Source organism: Barbatula barbatula (genome assembly GCF_947034865.1).
Source record: "Barbatula barbatula genome assembly, chromosome: 14".
In the NCBI taxonomy this organism is placed as follows: domain Eukaryota; kingdom Metazoa; phylum Chordata; class Actinopteri; order Cypriniformes; family Nemacheilidae; genus Barbatula; species Barbatula barbatula.
Window position 1 is genome coordinate 16,715,466 of NC_136777.1, and position 23,449 is coordinate 16,738,914.

At 37.0% G+C, this 23,449-nt stretch overlaps 2 protein-coding genes across 3 annotated transcripts; both read right to left on the reverse strand.

Moving 5' to 3' along the window:
- Positions 1 to 108: 108 nt before the first annotated feature.
- tbxtb (T-box transcription factor Tb) lies at positions 109 to 5,285 on the reverse strand. Of its 2 annotated transcripts, none has more exons than XM_079472421.1 (8): positions 4,959 to 5,285; positions 4,372 to 4,636; positions 4,049 to 4,183; positions 3,870 to 3,931; positions 3,051 to 3,112; positions 2,631 to 2,807; positions 1,952 to 2,078; positions 109 to 973 (listed from the first exon to the last, which is right to left on the reverse strand). In XM_079472421.1, the coding sequence occupies exons 1-8, from the start codon at positions 5,156 to 5,158 to the stop codon at positions 703 to 705; spliced, it is 1,299 nt and encodes a 432-aa protein (XP_079328547.1). In that variant the 5' UTR covers positions 5,159 to 5,285; the 3' UTR covers positions 109 to 702. The 2 variants fall into 2 exon arrangements, with proteins under 2 accessions (XP_079328547.1, XP_079328546.1); XM_079472420.1 differs by having other exon boundaries at positions 316 to 973; positions 1,952 to 2,081.
- A 1,256-nt stretch (positions 5,286 to 6,541) lies between these two features.
- LOC306903911 (uncharacterized protein) lies at positions 6,542 to 20,716 on the reverse strand (the record flags this gene model as incomplete). Its single annotated transcript, XM_079473453.1, has 11 exons — positions 6,542 to 6,677; positions 6,751 to 6,871; positions 6,952 to 7,085; positions 7,230 to 7,290; positions 7,721 to 7,824; positions 8,895 to 8,981; positions 10,539 to 10,640; positions 15,960 to 16,069; positions 17,533 to 17,656; positions 17,765 to 17,854; positions 20,648 to 20,716. 11 exons carry the CDS (start codon positions 20,714 to 20,716, stop codon positions 6,630 to 6,632), a joined length of 1,050 nt encoding a protein of 349 aa, XP_079329579.1. The 3' UTR covers positions 6,542 to 6,629.
- Between the last annotated feature and the right edge of the window lie 2,733 nt (positions 20,717 to 23,449).

Below are 23,449 nucleotides of genomic sequence, written 5' to 3' on the forward strand. Positions count from 1 at the left end.
ATAGAAATGTCTGGGAATAAGAGATACTGAGAGTTTGACTTAAGCTGCAGCTAAAATAAAGTTTGAAGTATACTTTAATGTAAAGAACAATTTGATCTTTTGTATTTTGACATTTTTAAACCTTTTTATTAAAAAGTTATTTATGCAAATAAATATTTACTATAACAGACACAACATCGAATCGAAGTTATTTAATTAAAAAGACATTTATTTTGTCAAACATAAGTTTAACCCTTCACGGGTGCGTTATGATGTTTGTTTAATTCCAGCAATAAAATATGTTTATTAATTGCTAAGTAAAGTATTTCATGTGTACCAGAGAAGAAAATTTTATTATGTGATGCATAGTTTAAATCCTCAGGTACAAAAGAATCACTTACTGTATGTACAACTCTTATAAAAACAAGCTATAAATAACCTTTATGTACAATAACATCATTCACTCAAACAATGACTTACATACGTGAACACCCTAAATGTCTTGTACCTACTTTTGTCTGAATTTCTCATAAATACATTTGGAACAATCACAAAATCCAATACCATCACTTTACAATTGCATAGTTTCATGTCAAGGTCCAAATAAGTTATTTTGTGTGCAATGCATATTAGCTTGATCGACTTGGCACTGGAAAAGAAAATCCAGCTTTTGTTATATATTAGGATCTATAAAGCTTTCATTTAGTCCACAGGGTTAGATCTCTATAAGGAGGGTGGCGTGACTGGGGTCCAGGCTGTGGGAATGCGCACATGGGCAGAAGTGTCGTATGGAGAGGTATCATGCAAGTCAGGCACGGCAGTGGAGTCATACAGAGGAGATCCAGAAGAAGGCGCTGTGACCGGGTGAGTCAGACTGCCGTAGTGACTGGCAGAGCCGCGGAGGAACTGAGAGCCCAGACTGCTCGGGATTCCTCCGGACTGAGACACCGGAGTCAATGGTGAGTTTCCCACAGACCACAGGCTGGTGTACTGACTGTGAAAAACAATAAGCGTTCATTGTTTGACTATTTAAAAACTGTATGGATCAGATATGTCTTGAGGGTCTATCAAGTTCCATATTTTATAGCCTTTGTGGTATTTATTAAGAAATGGCATTTATTCTGATCTCTATATAATCTTATTAATGCCAAAGAATAAACGTTAAAGTCCCAGTGAAATAAAAATTACAATTCCTATATTTACATGATATATTACACTGTTTATTTTCAATAGCTTACCAATGTGCCCTCATAATCTTGTGTTAAAATCTGAAAAAATGCACTTCCGCCCTGTAGTGACTATCCATATAAAATGACATAAGATAGACGGCTTGGGCGGAGCATCCATTAACTCCTCCCCTTCAGATGTCGGTCTGCTGCCAGTTCCATTTGAAAACCCAACAGCTGTTTTTATACATCCAATCAGAAATGCATCAGAATCCGGAAGTAAAATCGATTGCAACTTCCGGTTCACAGGGACTTTAACACTTTACAATATGGCTTTCTTTAGCTTACACGAGAGGACAGTGAGAGAAACAATTTTTATATAAAAACAATCTGTATGCATTGATTTTAAATACATTTTAATTCATAATTAATATCAACACAACGGTTTATTAAAGTCATATACCTTTAATAACTAAATATAAATACAATTAATAAAGTCACAATGAAGTTTTAATATTAGTGTGTGTGTGGTCTTGTTTTTATATCAAATGCACACCAACATATAGAGACTCGTGTCACTGTGGGGATCAAAATTCAGGTCCCCATGGGCAAAAAAGTTTATAAATAATATTTTTTTAAATAAAAAAAAGGAAAAAGTTTTCTATGATCTTTAAGTTTAGGGGAAGGGGTTAAAATATACAGTTTGCACAGTATAAAAAACATTACACCTATGGACTGTACCCACAGAGATAATAAACCAGATGTGGTACAATTCATTGAGCAATGCTGTAGACAAAGAAACTGACCTGGAGTTTGAGTTTGGTGGAGAGCTGTGGCCCATTGGGAGCACACTGGAGTGAGAAGACATCTGCAGGCTGGACCAGTTATCATGAGATGGTAACATGGACAAACAGCTGGAGTTATCCGAGTAACCTGCTGGAAGAAAACCATAGAGCATGGATGAGAATTGATGTTTAGGTTTGATCGATCTACAACCTTAATTTTTGTGTTTTCTAAATCTGAAGAAGATGTAGGCTAGGTGAACATTCCACACCACAATTTATGAGCCTGAGCGCAAACAGAAAAACTGCTGGAATGTCTGACACGTCACGGTCAGCAGCACTTGTTTGAGCTGCTCATTAAATGGATGGTTTACCCCAAAATTCAAGAACAGAAGACTTTATTTATGGAAAAGAAAATATATTTGTTATCCAATAATGGAATTTCTTGACAACTTGAGAGTTCTGAAATCATTACTTTAGTGTGATGACCAGACAAACAAAATTCATTCGCTCCTGGTTTGGAACCAATGCTGCGATGTTTTTTTTAGTGACCATGCAACTGATGATCCAGTAAATTATAATAAGGCTTCAACACAAGTGAGACATGGGAGCTATGTATGATGGTAAGGAAGATCCTTTTGATTTTTGTGTCAACTACTTTGTAAATCCTAGCAGTGTTTGAAACAGGTGAGAGGTGTCTTACTCGGAGAGGCCGTCCGGTGGCCATACGGGCTGGGGTACGGGGCAGACCGGTGGCTTCTCAGAGCGGAGTATCGTTCACAACCATGTGATGAGGATAGAGACAAAGGATTGCCAAACTGTGTGTGAGGGTTTGCAGACGGGCACAGAGACCCTGTCGTCGGCAAAAACCAACTACTTACTAGACAAACAAGAAAAAGAGGAGTCAATAAAAAACTCCTACAGCACATAACTGTGTAAGACCTGATGATGAATACAAGCGTATGCACAATATAGACTAAAATACTGTGAGGTAAATCACCATATTTAATCAAAAACAAATATAATTTGACTATAAATCATTTTTTTGGTCAAATTAACTAAAGAAAGGAACGTAAAACGTTGATAATTGATGAGTTCATTGCTTGGGTAAATTTGCTCTTACATTGAGAGTATCCCGACTGTTGACTTTCACTGATATCTTCTATTATTTCCTTGTGATCAGTTCTGAAAAACAAAAGGAAAGATACAATTACGCAAAATTGTAATATAAATTAAGTTCTTCAAATCAAACGTTCAATTGTTTGAAATAAAACATATTTTTCGGTTCGCTGTTAACAAGTGAATAAAATCAGACTGCCAGAACAATTCAACTGTATGAAGTCCCGTTTTTCGGTAAAATCTCTGCAAGATTTGGTAACATTTCAGAAAAAGATTATATTTGTAAACATTAAATTCAATATCAAAAGTTCTATTTGTTAACAATAGTTTTGATTTCGGTTATAATGTATGTTTTTGTGTTTCATAACTGTTTTCATGTCATTTAACTAGTTTAATGTAGCTGATTTAGCTTGTGTTTAGCTGAAACACATGTTTCACAGAAAAACCGAGCACAGGCCTGTGCTCGGTTTCACAGAAAAGGCTTGAGGCTTGTCCCAGATTAAAATGAATGCTTGAGCCGTTTTAACTTAAAATATGTGCAATTGTCTTGTCTCATGATGCTCACCAGTACTGATTTTTTTCTAAGCCACTTTTTTGAAAATGACTAAAATATCCTAATTTGACTGAGACATAGTTTTACTTAAACCTGGTCTGTGAAACCGGGCCTAAACCCTTTTACATTGCGTTTTGTAATTCAAAACTTAAATATTTGACCCCAGCAAAATGTAACATTTGCAGCCTTAGTTTTGTTGATCCGCAACGGCAGTTTATTACAAAGACTTTTTACGTTCTGATAATTCTTATAAATGTGAGAATAGCCTACCTTTCTTTGGAATCCAGGAAAGCCTTGGCAAATGGATTATACTTAATTTTTAGTGCAGTAATCTAACGGAGAAAAATAAAGGAGTCATCCATAAAGCAGTGATATCATGCAGAGGAATACTGTTAATTTGCTTTATATTAGTTTTTTTAAATAACAGTGTAAAAGGGAAAGCTCTTTACCTCTTCGTTCTGATAGGCAGTAACGGCTATGAACTGCGTCTCAGGAAATGCGTGTGTGGTGATCATTCTCTGCGGCCCGCCGACGCGCACTATATGGATACGCGGCTCATACTTGTGTAGTGAATTCAGCATAATCTATGGAAAATATAAACACTTATGATACTCAATCATTTTGCAACATTTAGAACAGCTATTTTTGGAAAGTATTGGCAAAAAAAGGCGTTTTCTATATTATACAAAGCACTTACGCACAGAATGACAATTTAGAAGCGTGTATTTTCTTATTTTAAACAGTGAAATCATATACATTGATGTTCACTCACTTGACCCCCTCCGTTCAGTTTATTGGTGAGTTTCACTTTGCTAAACGAGACTGAAGCTTTCATCCAATGCGCACCGAAGTTTGGGGAGTCTGGATGGATGTAGACGCAGCTCGGTGCTTGCGGCTCGGGTTTGCCACCCGGGACCCATTCTCCATTCACGTACTTCCACCTGTGATTGTCTGCTGCCACAAAATCGAGCAGGAATGAGTACATTGCGTTTGGATCCAGACCTGACACGTTCACCTTCAGGACTGGAAACATGCGCCTGGATCACAGCAAAACAAAGAGCGACATTTAGAGCGTAAACACGTCCTATGCGCCCTTTAAATGAATGGAAAACAAATATTGATTTATTTGTTTGTACATTCTTGACACGTTTTTCCACAAAAAAATGTTTGTTTTTTTAGAAAACCTAAATGTAATTCATGTGAAAATATTTTTAGCAAGATCTGATTAGAGTATATAAGACCAAGCGTATAGGCTATCAGATGGAAATATAAACTGCACATTGTCGCCGTTTACAGTGTAATTTGATATGTAGAAATACACGTTTTTTTCTGAACAGTATATATAAACTGAAAAACTACCTGCCATTTTTGGTCACTATCATTTCATTCGTTAATTCTTTGAACTTCTGCCAAAGTTCATTTTCATCCAAACTGACTTTAAGTTCTCTTTCTGTCGGATCTCCCTTCTCACTGCCAGCCTGAAGCTCATTTTCCACAGCACTCAATAAATGATCCACACGGTGCTGCATGTTTTTCTCTGAGCATTCACCAGAAGCCATTACGATTATCCAGGTGACTCCAGGTGAAAGGTGCTCTTTGTTGTATCCAAACTGCGTGCGCTCCTGGAATATTGTCGAAGAACTCGACGGTGGATGAAGGCTGCATGTGTTCACATCTGTCCAGTTAAATACCATTGGAGCATTTTACAACCTCTACCTATGCTTTCCTAAGAAACGTCCAATTGGCTGATCTGCGCTTTGATCTGCGCCGTCTGGACAGTCATTGGTCGAAAGACCTGGACGCGTCACAAGAGACAAGACGCGTTATAAATATTGACGCATAAAATAAAGTAAATAACAAAATTCTAAAAGATGAAATAATAGTACAATGTAGGCTATATTGGAAAGCTTGTGATTCATCCCATTATAAAAATATTTTCTGTTTGATTAAAGATCATTTCAAACTAAGCATAAAAGCGCACTTAATAATAATATAAGAAATAGCAACACAGATGTTTTAAGATTGCATAGCTACATATTTGTTCAACTTTTTCATTAGCTCACTTTAAAGATCGATTCAGGAACTTGCTGTAACATTTCTTTTCTTTCAAGAGGAAATAGAAACTGCTGAATGCTAATGTAAAACATGTCTAAGGTGTTGAATGTTTCAGAAGATGTTTATGAGTTTTAAACCCGTGGGAGTCTTTCTGCAGAGGTGACAAACGCCATCAGACGCGACGCGTTGAGCACAATAGAAGTATTCATGACATAGCGTGAAATAAACGTCACCCTGGCGACTGAACTTCCGCTACAGAAACACTTCGCGATTTTATATGAACAATAAGACTTTCCGAATGTGGGATAAAAGTACGTCGGAAAAGAATGTCAATAAAAGAACTGCAGAAAATCCACCGCAGTCGCACCTTGCAAACGTTTTGAAACCTTAAACTGAAATGTTTCTCATGATGTTAAAAAATATTTTGATTTGAATGTGTATGCTTATATCTTTAAAAGTACTTTTGTAGGGAAGAACTCAGTTGTGTCAACTCATTTTTCATAAAAACTAAACTAAAATGTCTTCAATAAATGTATTTACAATAGCCCAATATGGCCCAAAATAATATAGTTGAAAAACGCATCTCAGTATAAAAATACCAAGAGGCTAGGATGACTCAAAACAATTGTGCTATTTTGCAGTTTAGATCAGTAATGTGGAAAAATATAAATAAAGAGTGTTTCAAAACTTGAGAAGTGTTTACATTACTGTATTTATGACTTTGCTGAAAACAAAAGACAGAACTTTGCAATCGTGTTGTGAACTAATAAGAACTAACAATGAACAATAGTTTTCAGCATTTATTAACTTTTCTAAATGTTAGTTAGTGCGAATGTAATGCTTCCTGGTGCATTGTCTCATATTAAAAGAGTAAAAATGAGTAAAAATGCTGTTGATGTATTGTTCAAATGTCTATTGTATGTGTCCTTTATAGGGGTCAAATGTATATGTCCAAATGAAGTTTATTGTAGGACATCAGAGCTCTGCATAATTTGTCCACATTTTCTCCTCAGAGATTTCCACCTGAAATCAAAGTTAAATTCTAAAGTATAATGTATTCATATATTTAATGAATGGAATGTGTGAAAACACATACCTCAATAGCAAGACTAGAACAGAGGTCATGTATGCACAGCGGGACGTCCATATCTGATGAATGAGCAACTCCATCTGAACTGGAGGATGAGTCTTCTGCCCTTTTCTCAGCAAACGGCAGACTACAAATAATATTTATACAATTTAAATATACAATGAAGCACATCATCATGAAAACCGTATATTCACAGTCATTGCTGACCTTATCTGTGTATTGGGATTCTCAGTGTGGGATTCTGGTCTCTCTGTTGTAGCTGGGGACCGACGTGTGAGGTCTGACTCGGCAGGACATTTGGACCTCTGAATTTGGACGTAGTGAGGACATTCATACTCCATCTGCTCGAAAGAAACGACTATTGAAGTTTAGACCAAATGGTATAGATGCATTTGATTTATTGTCACATATTGTTGTGGACTCACTGAACTCAAGGTCATTTGCTGAGTTTATTCATAAAGAAAAGTTTGAGTTGTGTCACACACCAATTCTTTGAGGCTGAATCCATCTATGCCCTGCAGACTGAAGACATTCTTGGCCATTATTCTGAATAAAAATAAAATGAATAAACTATGAATAATTTAATTAATATCGATCAATAGATTGATCAATAATAATAATAATAATAATCATAATCATAATAATCATAATACAAATAATAAATATTAATAAATATGAATCTGGGAAATTTCAAAAACATAATAGATCCCATTTAAAAAATAAGAAAAGAGAAGAATAAAGAAAAGAAAAAACAACCACAACATCTATATTAATAATATAAATAAATAAAAGACAAGAAAAAGCAAATTATAACTAAGTGACATAGAATTTTCTTAAGACCATTAAGATTTTTTGGGGAGGTCAATTTCAAGACAATTAAGTGAGCCATCCAGAACGTCAGAAACCATAATGTCCGAGAATCACATGAAGTTCACAACTGAGATTTTGTTGGAGGTTTAAAAGTAATAGCTCTCACCTTTGTGTTTCAGCCATGTGAGAGAGTGACAGGTTGTGCATTAGTCTCAGTTTGTGCCGGGTGATCTCTATGTTTCTTGACTTGATCGTTGGCTCATCGCTTCTCTGTTACAAAAATATGATTAAAACAGAGACTATTAAAATAAGACTATTCTAAGTTTTGATTTAATCAGCATTTCTAGGTTCACAGCTTTGCTGTGGCTCAGTGGTTAGAGCGTGGTGTTAGTCATGGGTTCGATTCCAGGGATTGCACATACGGTACTTAAAAACAAATGTACAGTATAATGCAATGTAAGTCACTTTGGTAAAAAGCGTCTGCCAAATGAGTAAATGTGGACATATTATGGTCATCACAGTCTAGTATCTGTTGAATTTCAACAAAATCAAAGTCCTTCCAACAGCAATGTAAAAGACTGACAACATGACAAGATGCATGAAAACTGTAATACAAATCCAGGTTATTTTAGAACTTTTCTGTACACATATGACTGTTGTATTGCTTAAAAGTGAATCTGAACTTTTTTTGTTGTTGCAGTATTTAAGGTCTTAAAATACAGAGCATGTTTTCTGTTAATTTCACCTCCAGTTTTCATTTTCTGCAAATAAATGCAAATAGAAACAATAGACCGTTTCATTGGACACTGACGTGCCTGACCCACAGTTAACTTCTGGAAATTTGTGTTTGGCTAGTGAACAATTTTCATCTTATTTGAAAGTTAATATTAATTTGCATTTTAATTTTACTGCATAATAATTGTATGAAATAAACGATGTGTTGAATTTTGTTGTATGTTCATTTTATAAAAGAAACAATTTATTGAAAGGGTCCTGCAGTTTGGTCGCATTTAAACAACCTGTATGTTACACTGCCATCTAGCGGTGGAGCTTCGCAGTCTAAATCTTTTTCTTATCAGAAATAATCTTCAGGCGCTCTATTGTGTACCGGAAGTTCAGTTGGGGTCACACAGTGCACATGCGCTTTAACGTGTGTTTATGTCTATATTTTTATATTTTCAACAATATTTTTATTTTATTATAATTAAATTTTGTTTAAATCATTTTGAAATGGTCTCCACATTTTTTCCACGGCCGTGTATAGGCCTAATAAACCTAATTTCTGCTTCTGTGCTGCTAAATGAATGAATTCATGTAAATATGAGATGATGAAATGGTACCAGCAGAGGCATGCCGGTGCTTAACGCTTCCAGTAAGGTCGACTGCAGAGCTGAAAATTTTGGCACTTTGAACTCCCGGGTAAAGACCTGTGGATACAAAATATCTCTGAGATTTGTTTGGTTCTATATTATTTGTTTTTCTACAAAAAGTCTAAGTCTGGACCATTTTTTTGGTTGCTTACACCTAACATAACATCATTGATATACGTGAAAATTCATCTGATGGACAGGATGCAAGATCTGCCTGTCAATCATTTTAAGCATTCGGGATTGCTGATGTCTTTGGGGTGTGAATCATCATTGATGTCAATCAATATGTCGTTTTAAAAACATTCGATTGTGGAAGTAACAGGTTGCCAACTCCATTTGCGGTTTCTTTGTCCCGGTCTGTATGGGTTGGAGGAAACGTCAGAAGTGTGGACTCTCAGTGCACCTCACTATCATCGAGGACACGTAGCGTGTGGAGGCTCACAGCCTGAGGTGAAAGGAGATGAGCGAGACTCCTGAACTCTTGATATACGTAGGTGCTTTCTCAAACACCTCACCCTACCGCTGATGTTTGGAGGAGTTGACTTCCACAGCTCCTACACAACATCAACAGCTATAATAAAAAACCCTGTATGCAAACACATTGTAATATGAATGATAAACAGAGGTAGCATTGTAAAAACTAACCTTGCTAACGTTCTACCTCTCCAATAGGATAGACTTTTACATTGAAAATGGTAGGTGCAAAGGCCCGCCGTGATGTGGTGACCACATATTTCTATGCGCTATGATAAGCTGGTGTTTGTAAGATGGCTGCTTATACTTGCTCAAGCAAAAAGAGTTAACGTTTGCACTTATATTCAGCAAGGTCCACTGGAATAACCTGGTGTTTACAATATAGAAATAATGTCAATAAAGTCACGGTACTGCTTACGGTACAATAAAGTATTGAGCTCAAAGGCTGATATGAGTAAACGGACACATTTTCTCACGTGAGTGAGAGATATTTGGACATCTTCAAACACACGACCTTCATTCTCCCACACATGAACACAGTGTCTTTGTATGACCTGATGGTGTGGGTCTCTTCTGTCAGGTGGATCTGACTGTGTCTGTCAGTGGGCCGCGGGTCTGAGCTGGTCCTCAGCAACTGTCTGCCACCCCCCGTCCTTCAGACCTCAGCTCTGTTTGCACAAGTCCACTATGACATGGAGGTGTGAGATGGATCAACAGGTTCCTCTCTCATCTCATCTGCTCTGCTTCTCTTTTTCATCCCACTCTCTCACCTTCATGCTGCCTGCACTCTGACTAACAGCCAACAACGTTAACTCCTGAACGCTCTCTTTAGTTATTCCCGACGCTCTTAAAAAATAAATCACCCTGTAGCCCAAGACTGGTTGCCCACTGAAGATGAGTCTGGTCGGTATCTGGATGGGAGACCTCCTGGGAACGTTAGGTTGCTGCTGGAAGGGGTGTTAGTGAGACCAGCAGGGGGTGCTGTGGTTTGTATGGGTCCTTATGCCCGGTATAGTGATGGGGACACTATGCTGTAAAAAGCACCGTCCTTCGGATAAGACGCCATGGCAGTGTGCGGGTGTGTTTACCTCACTATTTTTCTGCTAGCTGGGATCAGAGACACTGTGGTTTGACACTTACTTCTGGAAACATGAGCTCAGTATCGTCCTGTCCTCGGGTCTGTTTGCCATGCAGCTGGCAAGCATTGGCAGCCCCTCCACTCCCTTTCAGTGACGCTGGCGTCTGTGTGGACAAGAGATACAAAAACAAGTTATAACTCATATCTCAGTACATCACTTCTTACTCAGGGTTGTTTTTTACCCCATGAGACCCATGCAGAGGAAACAAAAAGTTGCATTTATGCCATGGACAGGTCACAAATATTTCAACTGACTGGGTTATCTAATGTCTTATTGTTAGTTGTTTTGGTTTACTGTTTTTCTGTGTTTCTTTATTAAAGCACCAAGGTAATGAATAAGATCATTCTGAGACCATACATTCTGGTCTCGCCACCAGGAATAAAAATATGTAAATCTTATTATTTATTCAACCTTGTGTGTGAAAAAATAATTCAGTTCCTTTGCAAAAAAGATTTTCAAAAATCATGTTTTTTATTGTGTTATTAATACTTCATTGGAACGCTCAATAAAAAAACACGATCTTTGAATTCATTTAAAAATGAGGTTCTCTGTTTTTGCAAATGAACTCTTCATTCTGTCTCTTCTGAGCTTTCACTGTAAAAAAAAGCTGGCAGTAACTTACTGTGGATTTACATTTATGTAATTTACAGGCAACAGTTTGTTCAAAGATAAATGATCATTTAACACTAAAAAGTCTTTATCCTTACAGAAAAACACATGAAATAACAGCCACATGCAAAGCATTCTGGGAACCAAAATTGAAAAAAAATGAAAATTGTTTATGAGGATTTCTGGTTCCCAGAATGCTTTGCGTGAGGCTGTTTTCTCTTATGTTTTTATGTTAAGATAAAGACTTGTTAATGTTAAATATTAATTCATCTTTGAACAAACTGTTACCAATACATTTCATAAATATAAATCTACAGTAAGTTACTGGCAACTAGCTGCACAACTACAGCAAAAACGTTTACAGTGTATTAATGTCTCCGAATGGGCTTTAAAACTCTCTTGTCAACATATACCGGAAGCCAATGTTTAAACAGTTTAAAATATGAATCTTTTTCTTACATTTATCCATCTTTTCCTTTTTAAAGACATGTACAATATTTTCCCACGGGAGTTTTGTGGGCCCTTTTATGGTGGTTAAATAAATCTGTGAAGCTTCAAAACAATTGAATGGCTTTAAAAGCCCAAAAGTACAAGGATAATATTTAGTGTAACTCTGATTGTATTCAGCTAAAGAAAGAAAAGTCATATACACCTGGGATAAGATGTCCTTTAAAAGAAAGAAAACTGGTTGACCATCCAGAGGAAAATAGAATTGTTCACATGTTGCTCTTCAGTTCTCAGCTGTGTTTCATTTAAGTATCAACTTAGTCTCAAATGTTTCTACAAAAAAAGCTTAGAATAAATACAAACATAAAGAAGTGAGACAACTGTTTAAATATATGAGGAGATTGGAGGTTTTATATTTTGAATAATATGCAAATTTCTTCTCCTTTTCTAGGAGAACTATCTGAGAGGCAGATGAGACTTGTCAAACAAAAATGTCCATTTACTCCCCATTTAATCTCATTGATGTCTTGAGACTTTCTTTGTTAATGTTATCTGTGAATGTTTTCTGTGACTTTTCCTTAAAGGGATAGTGAGAATGCTGTCATCATTTACTCACCCTCGGTTGTTTCAAACCAGTATAATTGCCTTTGTTCTGAAGAACACAGAGAAAGAAATGTGGAAGAATGTTTGCAATTTTCAGTTCTGGGACATCATCCACTACCATAGTAGAAAACAGTTTTATAAATGTATTTGTTCTGTTAAACTCAAAATGAGATCAAAAGTTCTGGGGCACTTTTGAGTACCATTTTAAATGTCCCTATGATGTCCCAGAACTGAAAATGACTAACAAATATCTTTCCTTGTGTTCATCAGAACAAAATAATTTATACAGGTCTGAAATTACACAAGCGTGAGTACATAATGACAGAATTTGTATTATTGGGTGAACTGTCTCTTTAATATGGGCAGCTTCACCAGCATTGTTTTGCAATGCTATCCCGGTCCACTTGCGAGACCAAACCCCCAAAACCAGCCTGGATCAACATGGAGATTCATGCTGATCATTTCAGCGGGCATATCAACTCATCCTGAATGCAGGGTCTGTGTTTACTAGAACATTTGTAGGGAAATGTTGGTTAAATTCGTATGTTATTTCAATAAATGATCATATTAATGTTAATAATGATAAAAACACTGAACACAATGCCGGGTCATCGTGAATTTGTTCTCCAACCCTGACGTTCACCAGGCCTGGGCGATACATACGAGCGACCCAAGGAGCGTGCATCGTGTTGTTAATATATTTTTAATGATGTGCTACTTCTCAAGAAGAGCTTTCGAGACAGCCAAGCTCACACCCGATAACACTGCACACCCGGGTGAGGACACACTTTGTCTGCTGGGTGCAAACCGGCCCTCCAAAGTGTCCCGGGGGACAGCATTTACTCACATCACTGTGTAGCAGCTAACAGGCCTGTAACAAGCCTTCACGCGGCACACGACAACGAGAACGAGATTCAAACTAAGAAACAATCCACTGGTGTGGGAAATGAAGATCGTGTCGGTCTTAGCTGTGGATTTACACGGCGAACAAACATCACATTTGATTCTGGAAAAAACACACTTGGGTGTGTAACTGGAAAAAGATGATTAGAACAATTTGTTCGGGGTATTTTTACTTTCAACTCGGCGACCGATGGACCAATGTTGCTCAGACATATTTGACTCCATTCTGAAAATAAATAGGTGTGAAATTCAACACGGAAGATAGATGTTATGACTCAGTAGCTCTCATAGAAACCAAACAAACTTGGGTAAATATAAAGCGAAACAGGCTCAAATCTATCATTTATAGCACTCAAATATATCTATTTTAATGAATATTAAAGAGAAAAGCTTTTTTCTCAGTGTAGTTAAGACTTATAGTCAGCCATGTGCTGCTCTTTTATAGCTTACGAGATATACTGGGCCTTACACAATGAAAACATATTTTCCTATTTTTATTTATCAATATAATCATTCAATAAATTTGTAAACAGTGGCGCAGCCAGAGGAAGTGTCCAAGGTTTTTGATTCGCTACTTATATGATTGACATCTGATTTCACCTCTCATCGAACAATGCTTTTATTTTGACGTTCGGTGAAAGGGCACGTGACGTCACCGCACACGAAAGTCAAGCGAGTCGTTCTGTAACAGCATCGTTTACCGCTATCTTTACTAAGTTGTGATAATGTTATCTACATAGCGTCTAATTTTGCGTAAATGTTAAATTTTTCCAGCATGTTCTATCCTTCGATAAACAGTCTTTTGAGAGATCCTTTACTTATTTTATCATTCTAAGCAGCAGTACTTAAAATAAACTTTAGAAATAGACATGAAGGAGGCATTGTATTTTAAATAAGTTTCCATCTAGCCTAAACATTTTCATTGTAGGCTCTATTAATAGATATTGTATGGGTTCCCAACATAATAATAATTCATTGTAACATAATTGTTTACATTAAGGTCGGAAATGAACAGAGGCTTGGTTCATGGTATGAATATACTGGCCAAGAACAGCTGTGTCGAAGTGCGCCACGCTCACCAAGATGATCATTAAAGGCCCCTGTGAACCGGGAGTTGCGATCGTTTTTACGAGTGAAATGTAATTTCTAAGTAGAAAAATAGTGGGCGTGGCTTTTTAATCTTTTTTGGTAAACTATTTACAATAAATGCTGTAATATTTCATGAAAAAATAGGCATTGTCATTTTCAGGTTCACAGGGACTTTAACAAATCACGTACAGATATGATCAAAGAAAGTGATTCATTAGATGAGTCAGACTCTTTACTGCATAACCTGAAGCCATTGAGTGTTTTAGTGATTGAATGTTGTGTTTGTTTTCTATATATTTTCTGTTTAAACAACACTTTTTTGTGTTCTGCAGAGAATCAAAACAGCAATAAATTAATTCATAAACGCTTCCCAGCTTGTTTTGTAGCATGTAGAACGTTTTCATGTCTAATATCTCTAATATCTGAAAGTAATAATCAATATGAAAACATTTTGTTTTAATCTTGCAGTCCTACGGAATGAGTATACGTTTTACATTTATAACATCTGATGTGCTGCTCTATCCACATCAGTTTAAAAGACATCTCTGGTCTGAGTCTGAGTTATCAGGATTATATAATTTATATTTTATAATTTATTTCATCTACATACTACATTTAGAATACAGTCACACATTTTCTGTCATGTTCTGTAGACCCCCTGAAGTAGCCTTGGCCACCCCATACAACTCCAGCTCCGCCACAGATGGAAAATATATAGAATGATCCATTAATGTTACAGGTACAATATTAAACTATATTGAATTATACATCATTGTTGCTTTTTTATATATATTGTAAAAAATAGCCACTTGGTTTCAATATACAGATATGTATGTAACACATTGCATTATATTTTCCATTATACTCTTGTTATTTTTTAAGGAGGTAGTTCTCATTTATTTTTCTAAATTGAAATATTGTAGAAAGAAAAATCTATATGTATAGCGCTGTGACATTCATGTGGATCGTAAAGGGGAGCTCAGATGAGAAATGTTCGAGTTCTTAATGACTTTTGGATTGAAATGACACAGAGACTTTAGCATCTCGACACAATTCGAGCACATTTGGAGACATTGTTGAGTTTTCTTTTGAAACTTCAGACAACAGCGTTTACTGGTCTTTTCTTAAGGGAAATATCAGCCTTATCTATCCGAGACAATTATATTAAATATCAAGGAGATTCTTTAGAGGAAGAGAGTTGAAGACGACATTGCTGAAACCTTTGTTGTTTAGAGAAAGCTCTTATCCAAACAACTCAAGTCATCCATGAGCTTCAGCGTGATGTGACATCCCAGGCCAAATTGGTGAGTGTCTTTTGTGTGTGAAATGAATTAGACATTCTCTCCTGGGTGATGTTTGTCCATGATGTGCTAACCGTATGACAGCCTCCTCCACTGCATTGAGCGGAGGGGAGAGGAGGGAGGGGTCCTGTTTGGTCATCTCACTGCTATGTGAGCAATCAATTCTCTTTTCCCATAGACTTGTGGTTTAACTGGCTTCCAGCAGAAGGTGTGTTTATGTAAGGCCAGCAGGGCAAACCGCACGGGGAGGGAAAAGAGTTGAAACAAGGCCTCTTCAACCCCAACGGCCTTATACGCCATCATACCAATCATTGGATTTTAGCATTTCACAGGCTTGATGTAAACTGAATGAAACCGTCAAAGTAGCTAAATGATGTATGAATGCTACTTTGTTTTCTTATTCTTGTTTTGTTCAAGCAAGTTTTATCCAAAATTTATCTGAAGTTGAGTTGATAAATTGAGAAACTTACATGCTCCTGTCGTGATGTGGTTTCTTCAGGTGAGATGTGAAGTCTGGGTAAAGTTCTTCTGTCGTTGTGTTTCAGTACATCTTCAAGAGTCACATAAGTGCTGCCGAGCTCTGCCAGCATAAATAGACAATATACAACTGAGAATCCAATGTACTACAGATTCATTTTTAGGATGGAGCTGACTCATGGCACACATGGCAGTGATAACAATGATATGATTAAACAATATTTTGCTAAAACATGTATCTATTGGCCAAATTCTGTGCATCACCAATAGTAGTTAAAGTACACATTTCTTTATTAAGAGCATGTAAATACATTATAACCTAAAATCACAATGTTGATTTAACCCTTATATGGTGTTGCCGGTCAGTTTGACCCGTTCTGGTTTTTGAGTAGCCGGAAATATCCGTTTTTCTTTCTTTCAGATTTGTGACTTTTTCTCATGTAGGGTCCTGCACATGCAAAGTTTCAACATGCTGATGTGTTTTGACATTGCAAAATTAAATGTGTTACGTTGGTAATTTTTGCATAGGCAGCCATTACAAAGCATCTACATTACAGACAAAATGTTTGTCGGAGCTCTTCAAATCTACCTTCTACATTTCAGCAATTTTCTTTAAACATTGCCCACCCTGCCTTTACATTTTTCTGTTATGATGTTTTGAACATAACAACAAAAACAACAAAAAAAAATGTACATACAAAAACGTCTGTTTCTCTCCAAATGTTGTCAAACAAAAAGTGGTTTGCAACATTTTCATTAATCAAAAATATATTTTTTGTAACGTTTGTCAAGTGTTGATATCAAAAATGTATTGTGTGAACCTGGTTCTTTGTTGTTTTTCATAGTGGGATTTTTATGGAAATTGCATTGAATCCAATACGGGTCAATCTGACCCCGTCCATAAAGAACGTTATAATTGAACAGAATATGAGGGTTAAAAGGCCTCTCTAGTTCTGTTTTACTCAAATCTGCTTTCGCCCCTGTGACATTAGGTTTTGCGGTGGGGTTTCATCATTGTGTCGCTGTTATAACCATACAGGTTTTACAATTCCTGTCTTACAGATTCACATGAAATAGTTACCTCATAAAATAAAGTATCACATTCCCAAGAGATCAATTGGCAAGTCAATGTATTGTATCTTCTTTGAGCTATATTAATTTATCAAGACACGTCTTTTTATCATATGTAACCCTGGGTGATAAAACCATGTCTTAAGGGTATATATTTTTTGAAAGATGAATAAATAAGCTTTCTATTGATGTACTGTATGGTTTATTAGGATAGGACGATATCTGGCGGGATACAACTGTTTACAAAGCTGGAATCTGAGGGTGCAAAGAAAGGTAAATATTAAGGAAATCCATTCACAAATTATTTTATTATATATATGTACAGTAGGAAATGTTTAAAATACCTTCATGGAACATTAACTTTACTTAATATCCAAATTATTTTTTGCATAAAAGAAAAATCTGTAATTTTTACCCATGCAATGTATTATTTGGCGATTACTAAAAGTGTTCCTGTGCTACTTAAGACTGGTTTTGTTTTCCTGGGTCACATACTGCTCTCACTCATGGCCTGTAGTTGTTCTTCCAGGTGACATATGCTCCTGTGCTGCTCCAGCCAGACCCTGAACACCTCCTGCTCCCGGTGACTCCGGAGAAACCCCAGTCGGGTCAGCTGTCTCTGCAGCGCCACAACCTCGTGAAGACCCAAACATGAGATGAGACACAAAGTTATAGTATGTTTGTACCTGTTTTCTCACACGAAGAAGAACAAAAAGCGGAGTCTCACCAGGTAATGACGTGTTTTAGGTAGAGACTTCATGAATGTGTCATCGTGTGTGAGAGTTGATCTGGTCAATCTCTTAGCAGTTCCTTTATTCTGTGACAGAAAAAATACAACATATGAAAGAAAGTGGAGGCCAAATATATCTGACGGGTAAACAATCTGATTTAGTGTTATGTGTATTTTTATGTGATATCTGCATCATGCATTGAACGCCGTTCTGTCATTTGTACAGAGCGAAAAGTTTCTATTTCATTCTTTCTACCCAAGAACAGATTACAAGTCGTTTTTTTGATTGATAGATGATTTGAGTTGAGTTTGAGAATGACATTGTTAACTACAGTTACCAATGAGCCACACGGCTACAGAGGCCTGTTGGCCTACCCTTCAATCTCAATGCTTTCTAGGAAAACCATCAAGATATGACAACGATCCCATTTCACATCTTATGGGAAGGGTGTCTTTCAGTGGGACAGGGGTCCCCTGCACACAAACCCGATGAGAAGTAAACACGCAACCACAGGAAGCCATTAACCTCAACAGGGACCAATTAGGCCCCAGCATGTGTCCGTGGCTCTGCCTGCTTGGCTCCCGGCTCATCGTGATGAAGTCTGAACAAAGTTTCTTGGCCTGGTCTGAGGAAACAACAGGGCAGTTTCATTTGCTCAGCAATTTGTACCAAAGGTTTCCAACTGACAGGCCCATAAAGTCTTTTACAGCCTTCCTTTGTTCAGCCCTCCAGTGCTGGTCATTAGGGTTTGCAGTTATAGCCCGCTGAAGAAGTCTTGCTTTTATAGGAGGAGATTGATAAGACAGAGACCCCCCCCCCACTACATCTCATTGTCCTCAAGCCAGACGGCCAAAATCAAAGTCAATCACAAGTCCACACCAACTGCTTCCCACATAATACAATGAGATGCTTCCTCACTTCAAAGTATCACAGAGAGACACACATCTACTTTCCTACAGTCAATTACGCTCCATTCTTTGTTGTTTTGTACACATTTGAGCTTAAATGTAAAAGGAAATGTTCCTACGATGTTAGTTTATAGCGTATAAACTTCTTCATTTAGTTCTTTTTTATGCCTTGTTTGATGTCAATGAATCTCGTAAGCTCCTAAATCCATATAACCCGAAGACCTGAAGTCGATGGGGTCCAGTGTTTTTTGGTGAGGGCCCCCCCACATTCCTCAAAATATCTTCTTTTGTTGTTCCCCAGAAGAAAGTCATACGGGTTTGAAATGATTTCATTTCTGAGTCGAACTATCCCGCACGAACAGCTGAGAGATCTCATTTGTGGTTCTCTTTTAACAGATAAAGTAAAACGCTTCTCTCCGTGCTTTGTCATGTGGACATCCACAGTGAGAAAACGTACAATGAGCATTGCGTTATTCTCCATACAGTTGCAGTTCGTCATACAGTCATGAATATTTCAACACAGAGACTTCCTGTCGTGCCCGGATGGAGAGATAGGAAGTGGTCGAGTTGATTTGAAATGTTAATAGCGGGATGCTGTGTTTGTCACTGACACTGAGGTGTAGGTCTCTGTGTATGCATGTGTTTGGTGAGTGTGCTTGGCTTCGACGCTTTGACGCCTCACGGCACATTTCAGACATCAAAGTGTTTAATAGGATTGCATTGCGTCAACTAACTCTTTTCTAACCAGATCTTTCATGACAACTTTGATTAATGATATATTTGTGTATATTTTTGATTTTTTTTTAAAAATATATCAATATATTGTATACTATTTTCGTGGACGTGACTTATTGTAATAAAAGGTTAAAAAAAGATAATATAATAGATTTTTGTCAAATGTGCATTCATGCATATCTTAAGGGTGCCATCTGCTGGTAAAATATAGTTATTGCAGCTTTTTATTATTTTCTGTCTCAGTTCAGTGAGTATAATAACTAATTCAAAAGGCTTATACGTGTGTACGTATTGGAATATAGATCTGAGACCTTTGGTTTATAGATCTTAAGCTCTTGTCTTCAGACTTTTTCGTTCAGTATTATGTGTCACACCGTAATACTGTTGTGAGTCTCTAGATGGCGCTGAAGGCCAAGAAACAAAGTTTCTCTTAAGACTGGAAGCGATCATATACGACGAGACTGTCAGAAAACACAACTCATAATATTTTGAGCAAACATTTAGGAGTTGCATTGTTTAATTGCTCTTAATAATATATTGATGTTATTTATTAGGCGGAATTCCAATAAACTGCCCTCAGAAATGGTGCATACTTCGTACTGTATGGGTCTGTATGGCATTGTGTGTCTATCATTCTTGGCTCTTATGGACAGTGTCCGCATCTGAGCGTATATCAAGCAATTCATGTTTGTTTTATATCAACGGCATCATGACCACTATTGTAACGGCACTGAATTGTTATTACCATGCAGACACTATAGCTGATGTGCAAATGTTTTTTATTTAGTGCTTATAATGTGAATAAATTATTTGTATTAACTTTATTTCATTTTAATAACAATGTAGTTTTGGTTTAGCTGCTGTATGACTAAGGGTGTTTTCACACTTGGGTCCTCTTTAAAATAACCGTGCTCAGACCCCTGAAGAGAAGCAAGTGTGAAAACGCTCTTAGTGCATAAAGGATTTTCTCAGCAGACCTTAACATGTTAATAGTTCTGGATTAGAAAATGCAATTCACTTCATTCAATTCAAACGCAATCACAATTTTGCATGTTGAAAAGCAGCCTTACATACATATTGCATAAACAGAAAAAAATAGGATGGTATTATTGTCATTTCTTCAGTGAGCATCGACAAAACTTGTCAGTTGAAAGTTTGTGGGCCTAATAGGACAGTTCTGTTAGTAGTGCATGTAGTCGTATTTACTAGTAGGCCTAGTATTAAATGATGACGTACCTGATCTAGAAGAGCTTTCCATTTGCTCTTAAGTACTTGATCGGGATCCACAGCATCAGCTAGAGTCATCGTGACCATCTGTCCCTTTCTGTTGGATCTGTGATGTCCTCTCTGAATGTGGGATTCAGATCCCTTTTGAAGAGAGAAAACGCAAGACACAACCTGAGAGGCGATGCACAAACGGTCCTGAACTGGCTGAACAATTGCTTAAAGAGGAAAAATAAAGCAATAGTTTGCAAGATGCTGCTTAATAACATTGTCAACATGATTGTGAAAATGTCTAAAACCTCCCTTAACCATGATAAAATGGATAAAAACGTGTCCAAATGAGCGCAAATGCATTTGCTATTTAAACAACGCGTGGTAAAGTGAGAACTGCGTCGGGCTGAAACTAGCAAAAACACTTGCGCCGGGTGTCCGATAGGGCCCCCAGAACTTACAGCTGAAACATCTTGGAATTGTATTTTTCTACAAGTTGATTATAAAGTATAAAGATATATAACAAAAGAATTGTAATGTCTGTCTCAGCTCCGCTTCCGAGAAACCATTTCATTAAGCTGTTATTCCCCAGCACCTCAATACAAGATTGGTCAGAACAGATAATTCCTTCCTGTCACTTCTTCTGTAACACTGGCCTCTTACCGTTGACGTCACTTATTTTTACTCTTCTATGCACCGCTGACTCAGGAATCCTCTCAAACAGTTGGCAGGTGCAAAACTAGTTACGCTTTCACATGTATGGAATGGGTTGCATAGTTTAGAAGGTCTCAGACCATATTCAGTCGGTGTTACCCGTGGATACGGAATAATGTTTAACAAGTGGTATACATATACTGTCATGAGTCATTTTCCATTGTCAGCATTATGCAAAATAAGTGAAATTTGTAGCTAACTGTGCTTTCAGACATTCTTCCTATATGTAAAGTGGCACAATACTGTATTCTCTTATAAAAAAAGCTTCAAAAGGTTATTCTATGTCATAGAAGAACCTTTTGGGTTCTTGTGCTGAAAAAGGGTTCTTCAGACTATACAAAAAGAAAGAGATGTTTTTTTAAAAGAACCTTTGACTGAATTCTGTCGCATCGTTGTGAAGAACCTTTTTTTTAAGAGTGTAGGTGAAAATATTCACCTCTATGCTGTCCCTCTAATAACAGACTTCACTCTTAAAAATAAAAGTGCTTCCCGTAGATGTACCTTTTTTGTCGAAATGGTTCCATCCGAAGAACCTTTCTGTTTCACAAAAGGTTTTTTGTGGTGAAAAAAAGTTCTTCAGATTACAATAAAGTAAGGAAGAGTTGGTTCTTTAAAAAACCTTTGACTGGATGGTTCTTTGTGGAACCAGAAATGGTTCTCCATATGGCATCGGTGTGAAGAACCTTCTAAGCACCTTTCTTTTTAAGAGTGCAGGGTCAGAATAGAAAACGTTCCCACATTCTTTTCTCTTAGACCTCCTCAATAATCTGTGACTGACAGAATTAAAACACAGGGACATTGCAGTCTGGGTACAAAGAGTCAAACAAAATGTGCTAATGAAAGCGCAAAAGACTTGTGGAAAGAACAAAACCTTTTTTTTGTTCATGAAAAGGACTTGTAAATGTAACCAGAGGACTTTGTCGCTGGTTGTAACCATAGGGACCAATACGGCAATACGGCGGATGAGAACACAAAACAATGGGATTCTACAAGGTTCAAAGATGATGTAAGACGATTAAAAGAGTTCATCTGAACCCAGGCATCAATCCACAAATACAGAAATGTGTGCAGATGGGTCTGAAAACAATTATAATATGATATACTATTTGTTTTATTTAGCAAAAGTATTTCTATTTAACAGTCACATGACAAAAAATTCAATGATGTGAAGAAAAATGGAAGGTTACATCTTAGGCTTCTTTAAGAAATTATCAAATTTAACTTAATGTTATTTATATTTTCCTTTTGCGTTGCATTTGTATGATAATTGCACTTCCTACATTTCACTGCTGGTTGTATATTCTCTACATACTGTAACTGTGTATGTGACAAATACAAATCTTGAGGTTCGCACACAGCCTACCTTTTCATGACACTGTGCTGACAGGTAACAGTCCATGATGGGTGGAAATGAGTCTTCAGTGCCATTATCACACCAGTAAGCTATCAGATGTGAATGTTTGACTTATAACTTTAAACATTTCTTTCCACAGCATGTTTTGAAGGTAGCTATTGTGCTGTAACTAGTCGGCATTCTTCAATAGTTCTTCCAATTGCTTTTAAATCTCTCAACTGTTTTATTGAAGTTTGAATCATAAAAGGTGTATCATTATCAGCTACTGAACTTCATTCACATCTTATTTGTTTTTCAGTATCCAAACTTGCCCACATTGAATTAGGATTACACATGAATTAAACGTAAGAAAACACTTACCAGATATGCAGCAGCAGTCGGATCTGAGGCATTACATATCAGATTCTAACTCGGGTGTGCTTTTTTATTCTAAAGACAATAAGAATTTGACATTCTCTGATCCCAGAGTCGTATCATAGCACTGTGGGAACGAATCTGTTGTCAGTGTTTAAGGGCCCTGTTACCATAGCGCAACTGACCGCTTTCAGTCCTTTTGGTGTGACTCAGCCCATTCATTTCACCGAGGTCTCCGTTGTTATCTAAACTTACACAAGACAACTTGTTAGAATGACAAAAGATCTCCTCGCGGGTCAGGCAGCCACAGTGGAAACGTTTCAAATGTTTTTAAAACGAACGACATGTGCGTGTGAACATTTTAAGGTGAAAATATATGGTCAGTCGGTTCAAATAAAGAT